This window comes from Onthophagus taurus, chromosome 11 (genome assembly GCF_036711975.1).
Source record: "Onthophagus taurus isolate NC chromosome 11, IU_Otau_3.0, whole genome shotgun sequence".
Lineage (NCBI taxonomy): Eukaryota > Metazoa > Arthropoda > Insecta > Coleoptera > Scarabaeidae > Onthophagus > Onthophagus taurus.
The window spans coordinates 17,443,716-17,461,476 of record NC_091976.1 but is presented as its reverse complement, the minus strand read 5'-3'; the positions used below and the strand labels follow the sequence as shown (position 1 = coordinate 17,461,476).

The following is a 17,761-nucleotide window of genomic DNA, read 5'->3' as shown; positions in this document are numbered from 1 at the left end:
ATTCTCGGTATTTGAAGGCAGAGCAATTCATAATGTTAGATCTTACAGCTATAAGACGCTATGTTATATATTTTGAATATTTCGCCATCAGAAACTAAATAATTCATGAATGTTCCAATGATGCATGCAATGCTAAATTTAATGTCGATGATACTTAAAAATTAATTGTTAGTTGTTGAACGTAAACTGTGGAAATGAAAATTTTTTATAGTGGAGACGCTCAGTTAGTATCAATCTGAAGGGAATTGCCTTAGATTTTTCATTGCGATATCCAGTGATATTGAAATTCTTTAACTCCTTTGACGACGCAGGTGACATTTTTATCATTAGGTAACTGGTATTCGTAAATATTCACGTGAAAAGCGACAGGAATTGCGACTCCAGACATCGTAAGATCTTGCTTTTTTGTACATTTTGCATTAACTAGAAATATATTATCAATATACAGTAATACAAATCCCACAGTAATATTATGAAAACGGTGAACACCAACTTAACACGCATAAGACAATCTAGGTGATATGTTAGCGATGGCCGTGAAGCACGAAGCATAAAATGATATGTAACACGGAGAAAAAGGCAAAAAGAAAATTTTAGTAGGAAACATGTCAAACTATCAGGATTACTATCGGTTGTGATGCCTTCAAATAAAATATCTGGAGGAAATGAATTAGTTTCAGAAGGATGTTTTAAAGATGTTTCGTTATTTTGTCATATCAGTGTAACGCAATAATATCTTGTTTTATATTTTCTGTTTTTCCTGAATGTTGAAATATTGCCTTGTTTACACCAATTCCTAAGTTTTCTAACAATCCAATAATAATGATTTCAGACTTGTAGTTATTTATTCCAAATTTTAGGGCGGATAGTAGATAGCTGTCTCAAGGGACCTTTGAACACCTTTTATCACTTGCGTTCTAATCAATGCTGGTTTAGAATTGGCTACAATTGTACTGCTATGTTCTCTCAGGTTACTGACAATATTATTTATGAAACGAAAAACATTAACAGAATCGATCTTAGTTTCTTTGATTTTTCCAAAGATTTTGCGCATCATCAGACACTTTCTTCAGCATTCTTTGGTTGTCTCAAAACACCTAAGTGGTGTTCTATCAGTACGTATATAAACGAAAGCTTCATGGAATTGGTCTTGAGAGGTTGTGATGCTGTCTAGATATCCTCAGGGATCAGTTTTTGACAAATATTTTTGTTACGTTATTCCTTTGGTGTTTACCATCTCAATATTGCTCAACCACTAATAGTGTAAGTCATAAAATTGCAGATGAAATGAAAAGTTTTTTTCGAATAAAGTACATCATCTGTATAGTGTGGGAATCTGATGTAAAAAATGATTTGTTGCTTGGTAAGCTGGTTTTCATATTTATATAGCAATCCAAAATGAATTGATTTTACTAGCAAAGTGTAAAATAATAACATGGATGGAACTAGCCATAAAATAGTATATTATTATTATTGGCTATTATTCACGAAGGTTAAGTTTATGTCACGAGCGTAGCGAGTGACATAATTAATCTGAGTGAATAATAGCTCATTATATGCGAGTAGAAATTGATTCCATAAATTTATTTTTTAAATAAATAATTGAATAAAGGTTAAACGTCAATGTGACACAAATTCAATGTTACTAACTATAACCAACTTCACAACAATTTGTCAAAATTAAGTGTCAATTTTATAAAACGTCGTTTTCTTTACGAAAATTAATTAATTTATGCTTAAATCATACGAAAAAACGAATTTGTTTAATTTTTTTTAATGTCAAACATTTAGAAACTCCTAAAAAATTGAATTAAATTGACGTTTTTTGAACTTTTAACGTTTCAAATAATTATTATTAGTTTGGTCAAAATGGCTACCCGTGAATAATGATTATTATTCAACGCTATTATTCACTCCGTGAAAAATGACTACCATTTTGTTTTAGAAAACTCATTCATAAGGTATATATTATAAGGTAGTCGTGGACAAAAAATGTTAAATCTCGATTTTATTGATGATGATGTGCTGTCATTGTCTCTATAACGAAACAACAAGCTTTGTAAATGTGACATTGTACTTCTCGGTAAAATGTTCTTTATATTAGACAGCGTTTTTGCACAATTATTTGAGGATGTCAATGCAATATACATATTTTGCTTATATGTATAAGCAAAATGAAATGTGTTTTAAAAGATTATGTGGTTTTATACCTTTTGCATTAATATCTTCTTACAGGAATACGTGGGTTAATTTTGATGGGAAGGTAGATTGCTTTGCTGATTACATATTATTACATACTTGAGTAAAAACAGAAGTCGAGAAGTTCTCCTGTAGTTTTTTTTCTCAATTAATGTTTGTAAAACCTTTTTCAGACAGTTTTCAATGTATGCCGATCAACTGTTGCTCTATAAGAAATTGTCGTTGAAACATAACGAGGAAATGATGTAAAGATGAAATCTGCTTACTACTTTGAGATATATTTTTGGAAAAAAATAAGTGATTAATGCTACTTAATTTAAAGCAAGTTATTCAGGATACAACGAAGTATTATTTATTCTTATTACTTAGCATATTTGTGTTAAGCCAATACAGATGTTCTTTCTGCTAATCCTTTTGCAGAGATTCCACGTCCTTCATCTCACTGACGCACAGTTACACACAGTTCTTTTTCTTTCCATTTAGAGCCAATCTGATCCTTATGGTCATTAATACGTAAACGTTCTGCTTACATTCGTATAGGTTGTTTTAAACCTGTTCCACAAATAGTTCTGTATTGTGTTTAATCTGTGTTTTCCCACTTGTTAGCTTATGCTGACAAAATGACATTTGTAATAAGTGTGATATGGTTAAATAATTGATGCAGTAATCGATTTAGGGAATCTGAGATATTGGTGTCACTTTTAGCCCAAGATCATCATTTCTGAAAATCTGCTGTAATCTGAACTCGAATGCTAGGAATAATCTTACTAGATTACTTAATTAAAAAGAAAGTTGTTTAACTCACATCATAAAATTTTTAGTATGCTTGTACGTTACTACAATTCTTATCTATTAATAACTTTCAAAATCTAATTTTAGTACCAATAAAATTAACTCTACATGTCTAAACTGCTGTCAGTGACAAACAGCTTGTCAACAGTGTTCTTAAAATAGAATATTTCATCCCATTAACAAAAAGAAATAATAAATTTTTGTTAGTCACCCTTAGGCTAAAAAGAAAACTAAATTGAACCACCCTCTAAACTTTAATCTTCTCGGTTGCACATCGATATATCCACCCCGTGTTAAATTTTCTGGTTCGGTGATATATGCGGCTAATGCAGTTATTAGCTGTCGTCCATGGCAATAAAAAAAAACACCCCCAAAAGTCACGGGGGGTAGTTGCCTACGGGAGTCAATCTGGGATACGCGTTTATGTGACCTTTTTGGGATCGGGGGATGGTTTCGTTGCTCTTTCTAGCTCTTCCCTTTCGTCTCGCCGAAAAGAAGGGAGTTTCGCAGACGCCACCCCCTAGGGGTAATGGTGTTAGCGTTACGAATTTACCAATTTCAGCACCCTATATGTTAGTTTAAGTCCGCTGAGGAGGCACTATCGTAATGCACAAAGAATGTTCTCGGAGTATTGCGCCGACTTCAATCTCGTTAAACGGTTAATTTTATGCAGAGGAGGGTGTAAAGGGCGGTGATGCGGATCTGGGAGTCTGGTTCGTTTTAAATGTCTTAGAAGAGAAGTAAAGGGAAAATGTTTATCGGGGGTGGTTGCGATCGTTTTGCGTGCACAACGTTAAATTGAATTCGGGGCGATTTTAATTTGAAATACAAGTCGTTTTCGGTGGAAATGGAACCTTGTTTTATTGTGTAAAGGGATAAAGAGCCCCAAAATTGTAGATAATATCGCTGATCTCGACGGATTTACATATTCATGGTCGTTTCGGATTTTGCCCTGAAGGGTTGTTGGTGTTTTACAAATCCGGTTATTTGAAATTCATACGTGAGTCTCGCAAAATACCCAAAAAATTTTCCGGCATTGTAATTTTTTTTAAACGATAAAAACATTGAGATAAACAACACAAAACGACCCATTTTTAACAGCTCCCAAAAAGTTCCGTTAAAACAGTTCCGCTAACAGTTTCAAAAGTTTTCCTTCAAACCCCTCGAATACAACAAAAAAAATCAAACGACCCCATAAATCACGTCATGCCGTTGTGAAACCTGTGCGTATCCACCCGTTGAAACCATGAAAACCTCTACGGGGTTGGAGAAAGCTTGTCGAGAAGATCACGTGAGAGTTTCTCTCACGGAAGGCCGCAACGATTCGTTTTGAGGCGAGAAGGTCACCTTTGCAGTTTCTCCATGTACGTTTACGAGTGGAGGTCGAGTTTACCACCCCTTACCAAGAGGGCGCGGTTGTTACTTTATGGGAGGGTTGAGGGGTGGATTTATAAATGGACGCGGAGGAGTTTGCGAGGTACCTTTGTTGAATAATGACTACGGTTACTTCGACGTGATATATCTCACTTATATGGGGTTGTTTCAACAAGACGCTCCCTTCTAAACTTATATAGTTACGAAAAAAAGAATTTTTAATCTCATTTTTTTGCAATATTATGAGGCAAATAATACAAAAAGGTATTTCCGAACCGAAACGCAACTGATTGTAAGTTATTGTTCGCCGAACAATACAACGCTTAAATGGGAAAGGCGGCCAGACCGGCAATCTTTTCTTCTTCTCTATCCGTCCCCTGATTTCGATAGCTCTCGCGTTGTCGGGGCCCCGATGGGCGAATAAATCAAGGACCATCCTAGGAAATAGTACCTGTTGGAAACGTTTCAACGATATTGGAAACGAATTTTTAAAGTACTTGACTATTCGACGTTGTCTTCAACCCATTCAAACCATTCAAATATCGGAACACTTTAAACACTATTTTATTGTTCACAAATTAATTTAAGTACAACTTGCATTCAAAGTAGATTTCTAATTCTACTAAAGAAAGAAGACACGCGATTCTCTGGCGTCAGGTGGTACACGTGACACAAAAGGACTCGAGCCACTTAAGAAGCACCATATGTTCGATACACACACCATATGCATCCGGCGTAATTTTGGGGTGGTTTAAATTAGAAGAGTGGAAGAACCGGAAGAATGTACCTTATTTTTGAAGGTAGAGATAAATCTTTTTGTAAACCAAGAAACTTGTGGATTAAGTGGAACTGGAACGACTTATCTTAATGAGAGGGTGAGATTTTTGTTCGAAAATAGAAATAAAGATTAGGTTGAAAAAATTGAGGACATTAAATTCGTATTGGCGATGCATTTTGAATTTGATACCATATTTTTGTGTGTGTCATTTATTACATTAATAGTGTCAAAATAAGTCGACATGGAGAACATCTTTGGAAACAGGATAGAAACTTATACATCTCCACAACTTTGTTAGTAAAAAGTTAACAACTTAGTAGTAAGAGGAGAAAGACGTTTATTGTGGGGAAAGCATACATATTGATGAATATCGCACGAAAAGTTCCACATAAAGATAATGGCGGAACACTAACAATATTTATGTAGTTTAGAAACGGTCATGAGACGACAGAAAACGGCTGCGTGAAGCGAAGCAGTTACTTAGCTATAACATTTAAAGAAAACTATTGAATTAGGGTAAATGCATTATAAATCCTTGGGTTGTAATGATTTTATAAAAGTTTTGTGTTGAAATGGAATGAAATAACCTCTATAAATTTGTTGGACTCATCACTGAATATAACCTAATTGTAACTGTGAACTACAAATATAAATTTATTTAGCTCTCTAAATTAAGCGGTAATCAAATAATATAAAAGTTGCATATGCCGTCAAGTGCAGGTTGTACAAACTAAAAATACAAGAGAACTTAATCAAAATTATAAAATAAAACATATAACGTATTTTGTGTTTGTTGATATAACTGTGTTTTACAGCGTTTGCGAATTATAAAATTAATTAATAAGTTAAATATAGCGAGAGAGGACATGGAAAATTTGCTACTTAGTTAGCAACATCATCACAAAAATAGAAGTCTTTGGAGTTTCAAATATTTATAACGTTTTTAAATATCAAGTTGTAGCCACGAAAGATTAGAAATTATCCCTATAAGAGTGCTATAATAAATGTAACTAAAGATGGTTGCTCAAGCTGATTAATAGGTCATACCTTAGATAGTTTGGACACCTACTTTAGAAACCAGGCGGATGGAAAGCTTTGTTGTATAGTAAATGGATTGCAAAAGAGCATCGATATGATGGGCAGATAGGCAGAGGGAACTGAAGGCCATACAGATGGCGCAAGACCAAAGGAACAGAGAAAAATAGTAAACACCTCACATCACCAAAATCTTCTCAAGGATAAAAGAACTGAAGAGCAGGAGAAATTAGTCAAAAAATTAATCTTGATTTAGGGCAGGTCCACGAATAGATACAACCATAAATATAAGGGAAGCTTAATAGTACTTAATATTATTGTCAAAAATTTTAACGCATCAACTTAACGTTTGAGTGGATACTTAATAAATCTTGTATCGTTTTACTACTTGTAAAAAACTGATGTGGCCTACAAATACTGTGTATTTATATTTTGTGCCAGAGAAACCTATAAGTCGAATTGGGCATCGAAGACAGCAATCTCTACGTGAAGAGTCAGTATGTGAAAGAGTAAATTTGCGAAAATTTGGAAACGTTGGCAGGAAGCGAAAAAGCCTTCATCGTACATGCAATGGAGTGTCGAAAAGCACAATTCACCAAAGTATTAAATCTGGATTAATTAAGTCCCACTCCAATGCAGTAAAATAATTCCTTACAGATCACAACAAATTTCAGGATTTAAAATAATGCTTCTTGACTCTGATAACATCGCTGCTGGTATACCTATTTTTAAGGATATTACAAATTTCATTCATGTTAATGAAAAATGGTTTTATTTAAAGAAAAACTTCGAACAAGTACTACCTCACTCACGATGAGATAGAACCTTATTAAAAATGCAAAAATAAGAGATTCATCACAAAAGTTAGGTTTTTGGCTACTGTTGCTCGTCCACGGTGGGATAATTGCCATAATAAATGGTTTAATGGGAAATTAAGCATTTGGTCATTTATAAAACGAGAACCACCCAAATGTAGAAGTAAAAATCGTACAGCTGGGATTCTAAAGTTTCCATTGAATCTGTGACCACTAGTGAATACAGAATCATGATAGTAAACTTGTTCCTGCAATTGAAACTAAATGGCTTCGGTTTAATAGTCGAACATCTATTTTTATTCAACAGGACAACGATAAGAACTTCAATAAAGATGTTAAATTTCTTAAATATTTCAATAAACGTAATGTATCAACTTTCTAACAGTCCTCACACCAATGTACTAGAACTCGGTTTTCAAAATGCCATACAGACACTTCAGTACAAAACTGAAGGTTCCAGTAACGATCAAGTTATTCATTCCGTAAGTGACGCTTTTAATCAACTGAGTCGCGATACATTGAATAAGGTCTTCCTATCACATTAGAAATACATGATAGAAATCAAGAAAGTAAACAATTACAATTTGTATTACTATCATTATTAGGCTAGGTTAATACAATGCGCGGTACGTCACTTTAAAGGAAAAGTAGCTATCTCAAATACAACGAAAAAGCGTCGCATTTTCTTTGAAGTGGAACCAAACTTCGATCCAGTTCGCGCATTCTGTGGACCAAGCTTTATATATAATCATATGTTGTTTTATTAATCTTAATCTCTTTTGTCATGCCTCCCTGTTTACCAAATAAACTCAAGGGAATATAATTGATTTGAAAATGTACTATAAAAGCCAATGGATATCATGTTTGGAATATTCTTGTCTTAAATATCAAATCTTAGCTGATAAATAATGATTACATTATTATTTCTAACACACCTTGGTATATCTATCGTTATTGAAATGGTTGGAAAATGTCAGGATTTATGGTTTCACCAAAATCAAACTTTGTGAACCTATATTTCATATAACACTAATATCAGCAATGAGTGTATGCTTACAACTTGAAGTTTTGTATACAGGTTGGTGCATTGAAAGCAAGCTGAAGAGCATAACTGCCAGGGAAGGATTTTATCGAAAAAAATTTGAAACACATCAACTTTGTTTCTCAGGTAGACAAATTTTGAAGCGGAAATTATACCCAAAACTTTACTCTCCTAAAAAAGTATATTATAAAAATTCATTTTGAATGCGGTAGTCTAAAACATCTTGATAGCTTTTTTGCCTTTGCTGGTTTTGCATTGGATTGTTGCCACGCCCGAACGAAGAACGTTTCGATTTTTGTTGTTTAGTTTGAATAGATTTTTATATTAATTATGGTATATTATATACAATTGCCGTAAGAGTTGAAATAGGGAGCCTTTCTTTTAAAAATAATGAAAACGCTAATAAAATAGCACGTTTATTCAATAACCTGCATCCTGATAGACGTGTTCGTCATAAGTACGTTCTAGAGTTGGTACATAAGTTCCGAGAAACTGGATCGGTGGCTAATAAAAAGAAACCTGAACGTGAATTTCTTGTGGTCAATGAACTCACAAACCTGGAAGTAATAGGGCAAGTTAATGTAGATCCAACTGTAAGTACAAGAGAATTAGCTACAATTACTAATGTTCCTAGAACAGCATTCAACGAATTCTGAAAAACTTCAAGTTCCATCCTTATAAAATAAACTTAGTTCATGATTTGAATGAAGACGTTTATGACCGGTGCTTGCAATTTTGAGAATATATTTCTCAAAACATAATTGACAGTAGGTAGACAATTTCTTTTTAATATTTGTTTTACTCACGAAAGTTCTTTTTTTCTAAATGGTACTGTGAGTCATCATAATTGAAGCCTACATGAAGCCTACGCTCAAACTTCACAAAAACTCAATGTTTTTAGACCAATCTTTATAGACGACAATTGTGGTATCTTTAAATATTGGAAGACTTGGTGTACGCTGCCTTAATTGACATTTTTAGAACGATGAAAGATACTCGGAACAATATTTATTTTTCCAGCAATGTGGTGCTCCACCGTTGCTGCTATGGAGTTCTTAGATAGACACTTTCCCGGTCAATGGATAGGTCGAATTAGTGCTGTAGAATGGCCAGCCAGACCTCCAGACCTCTGCTTTTTAGATTATTTTTATGGGAGCATTTAAAATCTAAAGTTTATGCTACCGAGTGCGATTCGTTAGAAGAATTACACCAGCGCATTATTGATGAATGCCGTATAACTCCTTAAATGCTGGAAAATGTTAGGCAAAAATTTGAACAAAATTTATACACTTGTATGGATGTTGGTGGTACTAACTTTGAACATTTATCGGGTTAAGCCTATTCTTAATGGTCAAGAATTTCTTTTCTCAATGATTAACATGTTTCTTTTTTAATTTTTCTTATTAGAAATGTTTTTTATGTTTAGTGAAAATTGATAGGTGGTATATCTTTAAAACCGGATATTTCGAAAATAAATTGTTCTAACAAATTTTTTTTGTGTTGTGCTCCTCAGCTCGTTTTCAATGGGCCAGCCTGTATATGACAAAGAAAAAAATCAAAATTTAAATAAATTCTTAATTATTATACTATATACCTACATTTAAATTTAATTCAATTCAGATTTATCAATAAACTCAAAATCAATTTTAATCTTTTCTATTATGGTTGTACTTCCAGTTCAATTCAATTTAATCGTCTGATCTCACAATAATAAAGTTTTAAACACCATTGTTAATTATACTGAGATTAAGAACATATAAAACAATAAATAAATAAATAGATACATTTTGAAATTATTCTAAGATGGTGTCGATAAAAAGTTAGAAATACTGCTTGAAAATACGTATTCTACAGTCAAATTTGATTACGATTTACAATAATATACAAGGTATTAAACATATTTTCGGATTTAATTTAAAAATAATTTAATTTTCTTTTAAGTGATAATATCTAAGATAATGTATCAGAGATTAAATAATCAAAATGCGAAACCGTTTTATATCTTATTATTATATGTACCCAAGGTTATCAGGTTGAACCCAACAGTCTGGTTTTTATTTTAATTTCGAATGTATTCGTACGCCAGGAAGTGATTCGTTAACATGTACTTCTTTTTAATTTTTGTTGTATTAATACTAATAACACTTTCAATTATATTGAAAATTTCGAAATACGAATCGATTAATAAATTACCTGGTCCAAATCTATTAGAAGTATTAACATTTTTTGTTTTTAACAAATCAAATGCAGGTAAGTCGAGTACCTAAATATTTCGGCATGACACACAAAAATTTAAAGATCTTTACAACTACATCTTCAACTTACGAGAAAGATATGGGCCTGTTATTAAAATTTGGATAAAACCGTTTCGACCTATTCTAATTGTATCAGACCCAAAATATTTCGAAGCTATACTTGGGTCTAAGGTACATTTACATAAAACTAAATTGTATGATTTATTGCATAGTATTGCTGGAGATGGATTAGGAACAATTTCAGATGGTACGTATTTCTTAAATGAAGTTTAAACATTTTTAAACGTAGTTTTATTTTAGTTGAGAAATGGAAATCAGATAGAATTTTTTTTAATCCAATTTTTAAGCACAAATTTATTTCTACTTACACTAACAAATTAAAATATCACATAGAGAATTTTAAAGAAGTTTTATATACACACGAAAACCAGCCAGTCGATGTGCATTTAATAACACATCATTGTGCAATGTATATGATATTAGAATACTTACTCGATGATAATGTAAGTGTAGAAACCGCATCAAAAATTGTGAATGCTGTGGACAAAAGCTTAGATATGACGCTTGAAAGAGAATACTCCGTTATAAAATCGAATAGTATACTATTTCGATTTACTAAAATGTATAAATCTTGGGTAGAAGTTCATGAATTTTTGGATAAAACATTTATGAATTTTATTCATAAACATATAAATTTAAGAAAAAGTGGTCGTACAGAAACAAATTCAGAAAACAAGAATTTGATGGATTTATTACTTGAAAATAATTATTCTGAACACGAAATAATGAGTCATTTGAAAACGTTCGTCCTTGCGGTATTTTCTTTATCAAAATCAATTTTATTTACACGTAATATATGATATTAAATTTTAAGGGCTTTGGTACGGTTGCTAAGGCAGCTTCATTTGCTTTATTTGAAATTGCCAAACGAAAAGATATACAACAAAAAATATATGAAGAATATTTATCTTTAGCTGGAACTAATGAAAATTACGTTTTTACTTTTGATGATATTCAAAATTTGAAATATACTGAATCAGTAATTAAGGAAGCTATGAGGATGTATCCTCCCATACCACTCATAGAAAGACAATTGAAATCGCCCATAATTATAAGTAATTAATTAAAAAATTTATGATGAAAAGAAAATTTATTAATAATAATTACTGAAATTTATTAGATGGAGTTCGTATACCTAAAGATATCGATGTTGTATTCTCCATCACGTCGTTGCACAAATACAATTTTTCAAATCCGGAAATATTTAATCCGGACAGATTTTCACCAGAAAATATAGGTGATATAAATCCATACTCATATGCACCGTTTTCAATTGGACCAAGAAATTGTATAGGTAAATAATTTTAAATTTTCGTTGTCTTTTATTAATAGAAATAATATTTTTAGGGAAAAAAATTGCTATGATTGAATTGAAATATATCATTTCACACATCGTAAAGGATTTTACATTACATTCAATTCAACCGGAACATAAATTAGAGTTAGCTACCACTTTTAATTTAGTAAGCACAAATGGAATTCCAGTAATTTTTAAAAGACGAGAATTATCGTAATAACAATGTAATCATTGTTTTTTTCGTTATTTTCAATAAAACATATTAACAAAAATAACAAGTCATCTCAGTATCTTCCCACAATTTCTGCAAATCGGTCTATAACATGTCTTGCAATATGGGGACTGACGTCATTTTGTAGGGTAACTACGAAAATGAAAGCCTGTTCTGTAAATATTTGTCGTGATACGCTACCCATGGGTTATTTTTGCGGTTTACCAATGGCTGATTTTCATTCCTGTTACTGAAAAGTTGATCCAAGGTAAGGAACGCCTGAACGAATCGTGGTCTACCTAAAGATAGACCACTACTCTCCATCCAATCAAAAACACTTCTCACAACGCTGTTCATGTTTTTCTAGGCTTCGACAACGTTTCGAGCAAGATTCTTTTTTATGCACATCAAAACAGGATGAAAGACGCTTCTAATATACAAAATGATAAACACCACGAAAACATGAACAGGGTTGTGAAAAGTATTTTTGATTGGATGGAGAACTTAAATAGAAGCCCTAAACATGATATACCAGAGTAAATGCATGTTGTCTGACGTCATTCCTTTTGAATCTCTACGTGATCAGTGAGGTCTTAGTGAGTTTCCGGTGCTGATAACAGTCTATGCTGACGATTAATGAAGTGCAGTAAAAGGTTTCCGGCTCTATTTTTTGTTGGTAAAAAAGGATTTAGACATCCTTTGTCGCAAATTCATGATACACCCTAAATTACACAGGTTTGGATCTCCATGCTTTCAGTTTTGTGAGTTTCCAGTTTCTTTTTGGATCTTTCTGCCCCATTGGTATTGGGAAAGAAAGTCATCCGCTATTTTAGTTCAGTGCATGTTTACTTTTATTATTCTGTTTTCTTGATTCCGAAACCATCATAGTGTTACGGACACTCTTGAATTCCGGGAGATGGGTTGTCTGATCTTTTGTGCTGTCACATAGGAAACATTTTGATACATTCAGTTGTCTTGTGCTTCGCTTCACTACAGTTAAAATCATTTGTTTTGAATTTTCTGATCTATCTTCCGAATTTCATCTAGTCGCGACCATAACCGAGATAACGATAGCAGCGGTTGACATCAAACCGCCACACTTATCCTGTGATTTTTTGCAATTCCTGTAACATTCATGAACGTGTAATCATTTTTCTTTATTTTCCTCCAGCATCGTTATGGGGTTAAAATTAGGCAATTCTAGAATCATTTAGCAAGATGGATTCACCCGAATTCATGCCATGACGTATATTTGATTGCAAAGTATGACATTTGGTATCAAAAATCGGTCTCCAATACATCGTTTTTTTCGGAATGATCCCATGATTTTTTGAAAGTCATAATTCAAATCTAGTACAGATTAGTACGATTCACGGAAAGCAATTATATACCGCATAGCCATAAAGCATAAATTCATGTTTACAATTTATTTGTGGAATAAAACAAAATTTTTTATCTCACAAATTTTGTTATGGTCTAAATAAAAATTTCCATTAATTAAACTAATTGAGCTAATTAATGTTATTGATACTGTATTTATAAAGATTATTTTGAACAACAAAAAATATCACGATTTCGGAATGTGGCTTATGTGATTATCTCTATAAAAATAAATCCAGAGTTCTTTTATAATATAAATTTAAATTTTTTCTATTTCAAAATTGTATACAATTCTCGAGATGTACTTCAGTGTGTAACCGCATAATATCGAACTTTAAACAACAATTTTATCAAGTTTCAAAAAGTATTTCGTTAACATGAATTACTCCTTGCTGCAGTAATATTAATAATTGTTTCAATTAACTTACGATTATTGAAATATCAAGCGATTAATTCATTTTAATTTTTTCATTTTGACATTTACATGTTCAAAAAATTTTAATGCATCAATTTGACGTTTAAGTAGATACTTAAAAATCTTGTATCGACTTACTATTTATAAAAATACTGGTGATGGCACATAATGGAATGTGAAGAAGTTGCAGATATTGCAGCATAAAGAACAAGGGCTAATTTAACGCAAGAAATATGCCAAAGTGTGTACCAAAGTGTATACCAAAATGTATTTGCTAAAAGTATATATGGTAATCTGAAACATGGTTCGATAAAAAATGCAGCCGCTCGATATTCTGTGTCAGAGAAGACTATAACTCGAACGTGGCATTGAGGACAGTAATCGATACGTGAAGAGATTTATAAAAACTTTACTATTTAAAAATAGATAAAATAACTAGGTAGTTATTTTAGTAAGTAAGTGATTACTTAAAAACAAAAATAACATTTAAGCTTTAACATAGTTGGTTAAATCTTCGTCATTATTGGAAATTGTACCAAAATAAATTGGCTCAACCATTCTGCATATACTGGCCCATTTGTATAAAAATAGAGACAAAGATCTTCCAGATATACTCATTTCATACCACCCATAATTATTTGTTCCCTTTTACGACTTGTTATCGCCCCACATCGTTTTAAACCCTTTCCTGTTAAAATTGTACCTAGTAACAATTCTAGTCACATCCATATTAAACATGTTATCTAGACTAAATTTCAACTTTTTCCACATGGCATCTAAATTAACGAAGAACAAATTAACTTGTGTTTAGTTACAAGAGGCAATCAACTCCAAAAAGTTAAAGTTATAATTTTTAATCTCTTGCACATAGTTTATATTCAGTAATTTCCAGATATCTTCATTACGTTTACAATAATACATATTAGGACTAAATAAGGGGATTACAGGATGTTCAAGAGGGAGCAATAATATTACATAAATTAGCCCAATTAGCCAGATTAGCCCAACCACTCTTGTTTCTAGCTACAGTTTTTGATTCATAAATGATTCGTAAATGCCTAAACTTAGATGTCAGTTTTCTATAAAATCGACTAAAGAATTCATTTCTAAATCCTTTATAAATTCATTCGTTTTATTTGAATTTTCATTAAATTCCTTTTCACTTAACAATAATGACCGCGTCATATGTGAAAGTTCATTCCAAAATTGCTTGCATATTTCTGTGTTCAACAAGGAACCTATTTTTTACAACTTTTCATTGTTTTCTTCTCGTAAAGTTCTCTACCATAGTTATCTGTCTGTTCATCCATTTCTGACATTTCACTTTCCTGTTATTCATCTTCTTGCCCATTTACAAATAGCTGTTCCATGAAGTGCTCTTTCTATTTTTCTATTATTTCCTGGTCATCTCTCAATATTAGTCCGTTCTTATCTTTCACCACTTTACTCTCGTATGTGTTTGAATTTCTGCACGATTTTAACATCTTAAAAGACAGCTTTTGGTTTTTTATGCTGATTCTTTCCATTCTTTTTCCGAATTTCACATAATTTCGTCCCTTTGCCTCCATCACCATTTCTTTCCTTTCTAGAACTACCCAAATGCTCTCTAAACTAGTCTCACCATTAAAGGATTTTACTTATCAAGGAGCTGCAGTATCATGGTGTAAGTAAGTTTATCATTTACATTAGCTAATGCAAAAATTACTACTATTTTGTCAAGAAATCTTATGTACATTTGATATTCGAATATGATTAAAAAACGCTCTTCGTGTATGATATGAGCAATCATAGTTTGGTGGAAGAGATATTAATATTTGTGTGTTAGTATTTAAGGCATGTTGTATTCAACATATTTGGACTACCAGGTGTTGCGTTCTAAGAACTCTATAGATTTATCAAGATTGTTGGAACCCATATTGCCCAAATGAGATTCGTGGATTATGTTAACCATAATGACTTAATTTTAATGAAAGAATAATCTTTTTTGTTAAAAAAGATTACTTTGAAAAAGTTTTGAATAGAAGGGAAAAAAGGTATAGATGAAGTATATAAGTATTATTGATTATTCGTTGGTGGGGAAATTGGGGATGAAAGTAGAAAAAGGAACGGTGGAGATGGAAAAGAAGCCCTCGAAGGATATCTCATCGACGGGATCCGAAGATCCAATACAAAACTGCTGAAGATGAGATTTTTGTCTCCTGAATAACCTCTCATAAATAATTCTCAACAGGTCATTATCCGGTGTCTGGGAGGCCGATATTTGCATATTGCATAATGCGCCCGTTCGTCTTGACGCTAGGTGCCGTCAGGTGGCTTCATCTATCTGAATTACTCGTGAAATATATTCAACTTTTCCTGAAATGGACGCTCGTAACGTAAAAAAGGAAAATAAGAAAGAGAAACATGAAGGAGTATGAAAATATCACCAAATAAACTCCGTAGAACGTATCATTCGTGAAATTTCAAAGGTCCGTAGGTGTACTTCCTTAAACATTTATAAACATTCGGCCGTGGCGCGAACAAGGAAAACCTTTTCCGTCTGGGGAATTTGCATAGGCGCCTCGTCGCCACCCCCTCATCCTGTATACCAAGGTAAGGCGAGACGAAATAAGCCCACACACCACCCTTTACTGCATGCGAAATCAAAGCCGAGTTACGTACGGTTATTACAAGTATCGGGGAAATCGTTCCGATATGCATATAGATAGAGACCGGGAAACCCTTTGAACAGCGACTGATTTAAATTTTCCACCATCACCCTGCCAATGTTAACGTCAAAGGAACCCTCTCCACGACGTCAAGCTACTTTCCAACTATCCTTAACAACCTACTTACACGCCATAATTTTCAAAATTTCAATACAAGCAAAAATCATAACAATAAAAATAAAATTAAAGGGTTACTCAAAAAAATATGAGAAAAAAATCAAAGGCATATCCTGTATTTATAGAGGGTAACTGGCCGTAGGGGAACCCTAACCCTTATCTGCAAACCATTCCCACCAGTTTGTATCAATATTTTGCACCGGGGAAAGCAGATATTAGATTTTACAAAATAGGACCCTCTCATATTTGCATAAGGGGTAGGGGGTGAGTTGCACAAAGAAGTGGAAGGTTTCCCAGTGCCGGTCAATATTACGTAAGATAGAAATAACGTGTGTGTGTAGTACGTACGACTCGGGACGAAACGGAGAGCTTCCCATCCGAGAACCGGATCAATAGCGAGCTGTTTTCAAAACACACCTATAAAATTCCACGGATTTCGAACGGGACTGTCGCATTGCATACGGATAAAAGCGGACGAGCTTAAATTAAGCCGCCGCCGCCGCCGCTGCCGCCCCAGCTATTTGGAACCGGGGGGGAACAACGGTTTCTATACGTGAATTTTCTATTGTGTCTCTACTCTTTTAAAAAATAAAAGAAAAAATGTGTGGAGTGAATGGAAAATGTATTGCTTCTGGGTGCATAAAAAAGATTTACCTGCGATTTTTATCAAGTAAAATAATACTTGTTCTATAAAGAAGAAAAAGTATTAACCATAAAGTATCACTATACTAAGAGGGATTTTTTAAGAAACACTATCATTTTAATTCTTTTGTATTTTTAGATGATATTGAGCTTTTAAAGGCAACGAGAAGTTTGCCGTTAAGCAGGGAGATAAAATAGGGTTGGGTTGGCAGCAAAAATTGCAATTTGCCGGTTAAATTTATGGGCAGTTCATGCAGATGTCTGGCAGCTAGCAAATCCCAAACGTGTAACGACACTCTCGAGGAAGATAAATATTATTAATACGGGGTGCTAACGGCCTCGCAGTCTCTTCCAGCGATAAATAAGGGCCGTTGTTTCCAATTTCTAGAAAATAAAAAAAATCTTTCCTCATACAATTAAGCTTAATTTGTTAGATCTGAAACAATATGTACGTAGTTATATTTTGTAACATTTTTAAATTGACCAACACCCATCGTATGTAATTGGAAGCGATTACCACAAATTATAATTACCAAGAACGCAACCCCTAACAACTCTTGACTTGTTCTTACGCCGTTGTAATAAAAGACCGGTTGACGTTCGCATGCTTCCGAGCCATTATATTAAAATTACACGTTCTA

The 17,761-nt window shown here is 33.0% G+C and overlaps 2 protein-coding genes across 4 annotated transcripts in view; one reads left to right on the top strand and one right to left on the bottom strand.

Moving 5' to 3' along the window:
- The window catches only part of LOC111424234 (tenascin accessory), a 595,836-nt gene that overhangs the window by 145,266 nt on the left and 432,809 nt on the right, over positions 1-17,761 (bottom strand). The gene's annotated exons all lie outside the window — the stretch shown is intronic.
- LOC111424196 (cytochrome P450 4C1-like) lies at positions 9,965-12,117 on the top strand. The gene is made up of 6 exons (XM_023057641.2): positions 9,965-10,285; positions 10,334-10,537; positions 10,591-11,105; positions 11,165-11,405; positions 11,471-11,644; positions 11,698-12,117. The coding sequence occupies exons 1-6, from the start codon at positions 10,138-10,140 to the stop codon at positions 11,862-11,864; spliced, it is 1,449 nt and encodes a 482-aa protein (XP_022913409.2). The 5' UTR covers positions 9,965-10,137; the 3' UTR covers positions 11,865-12,117.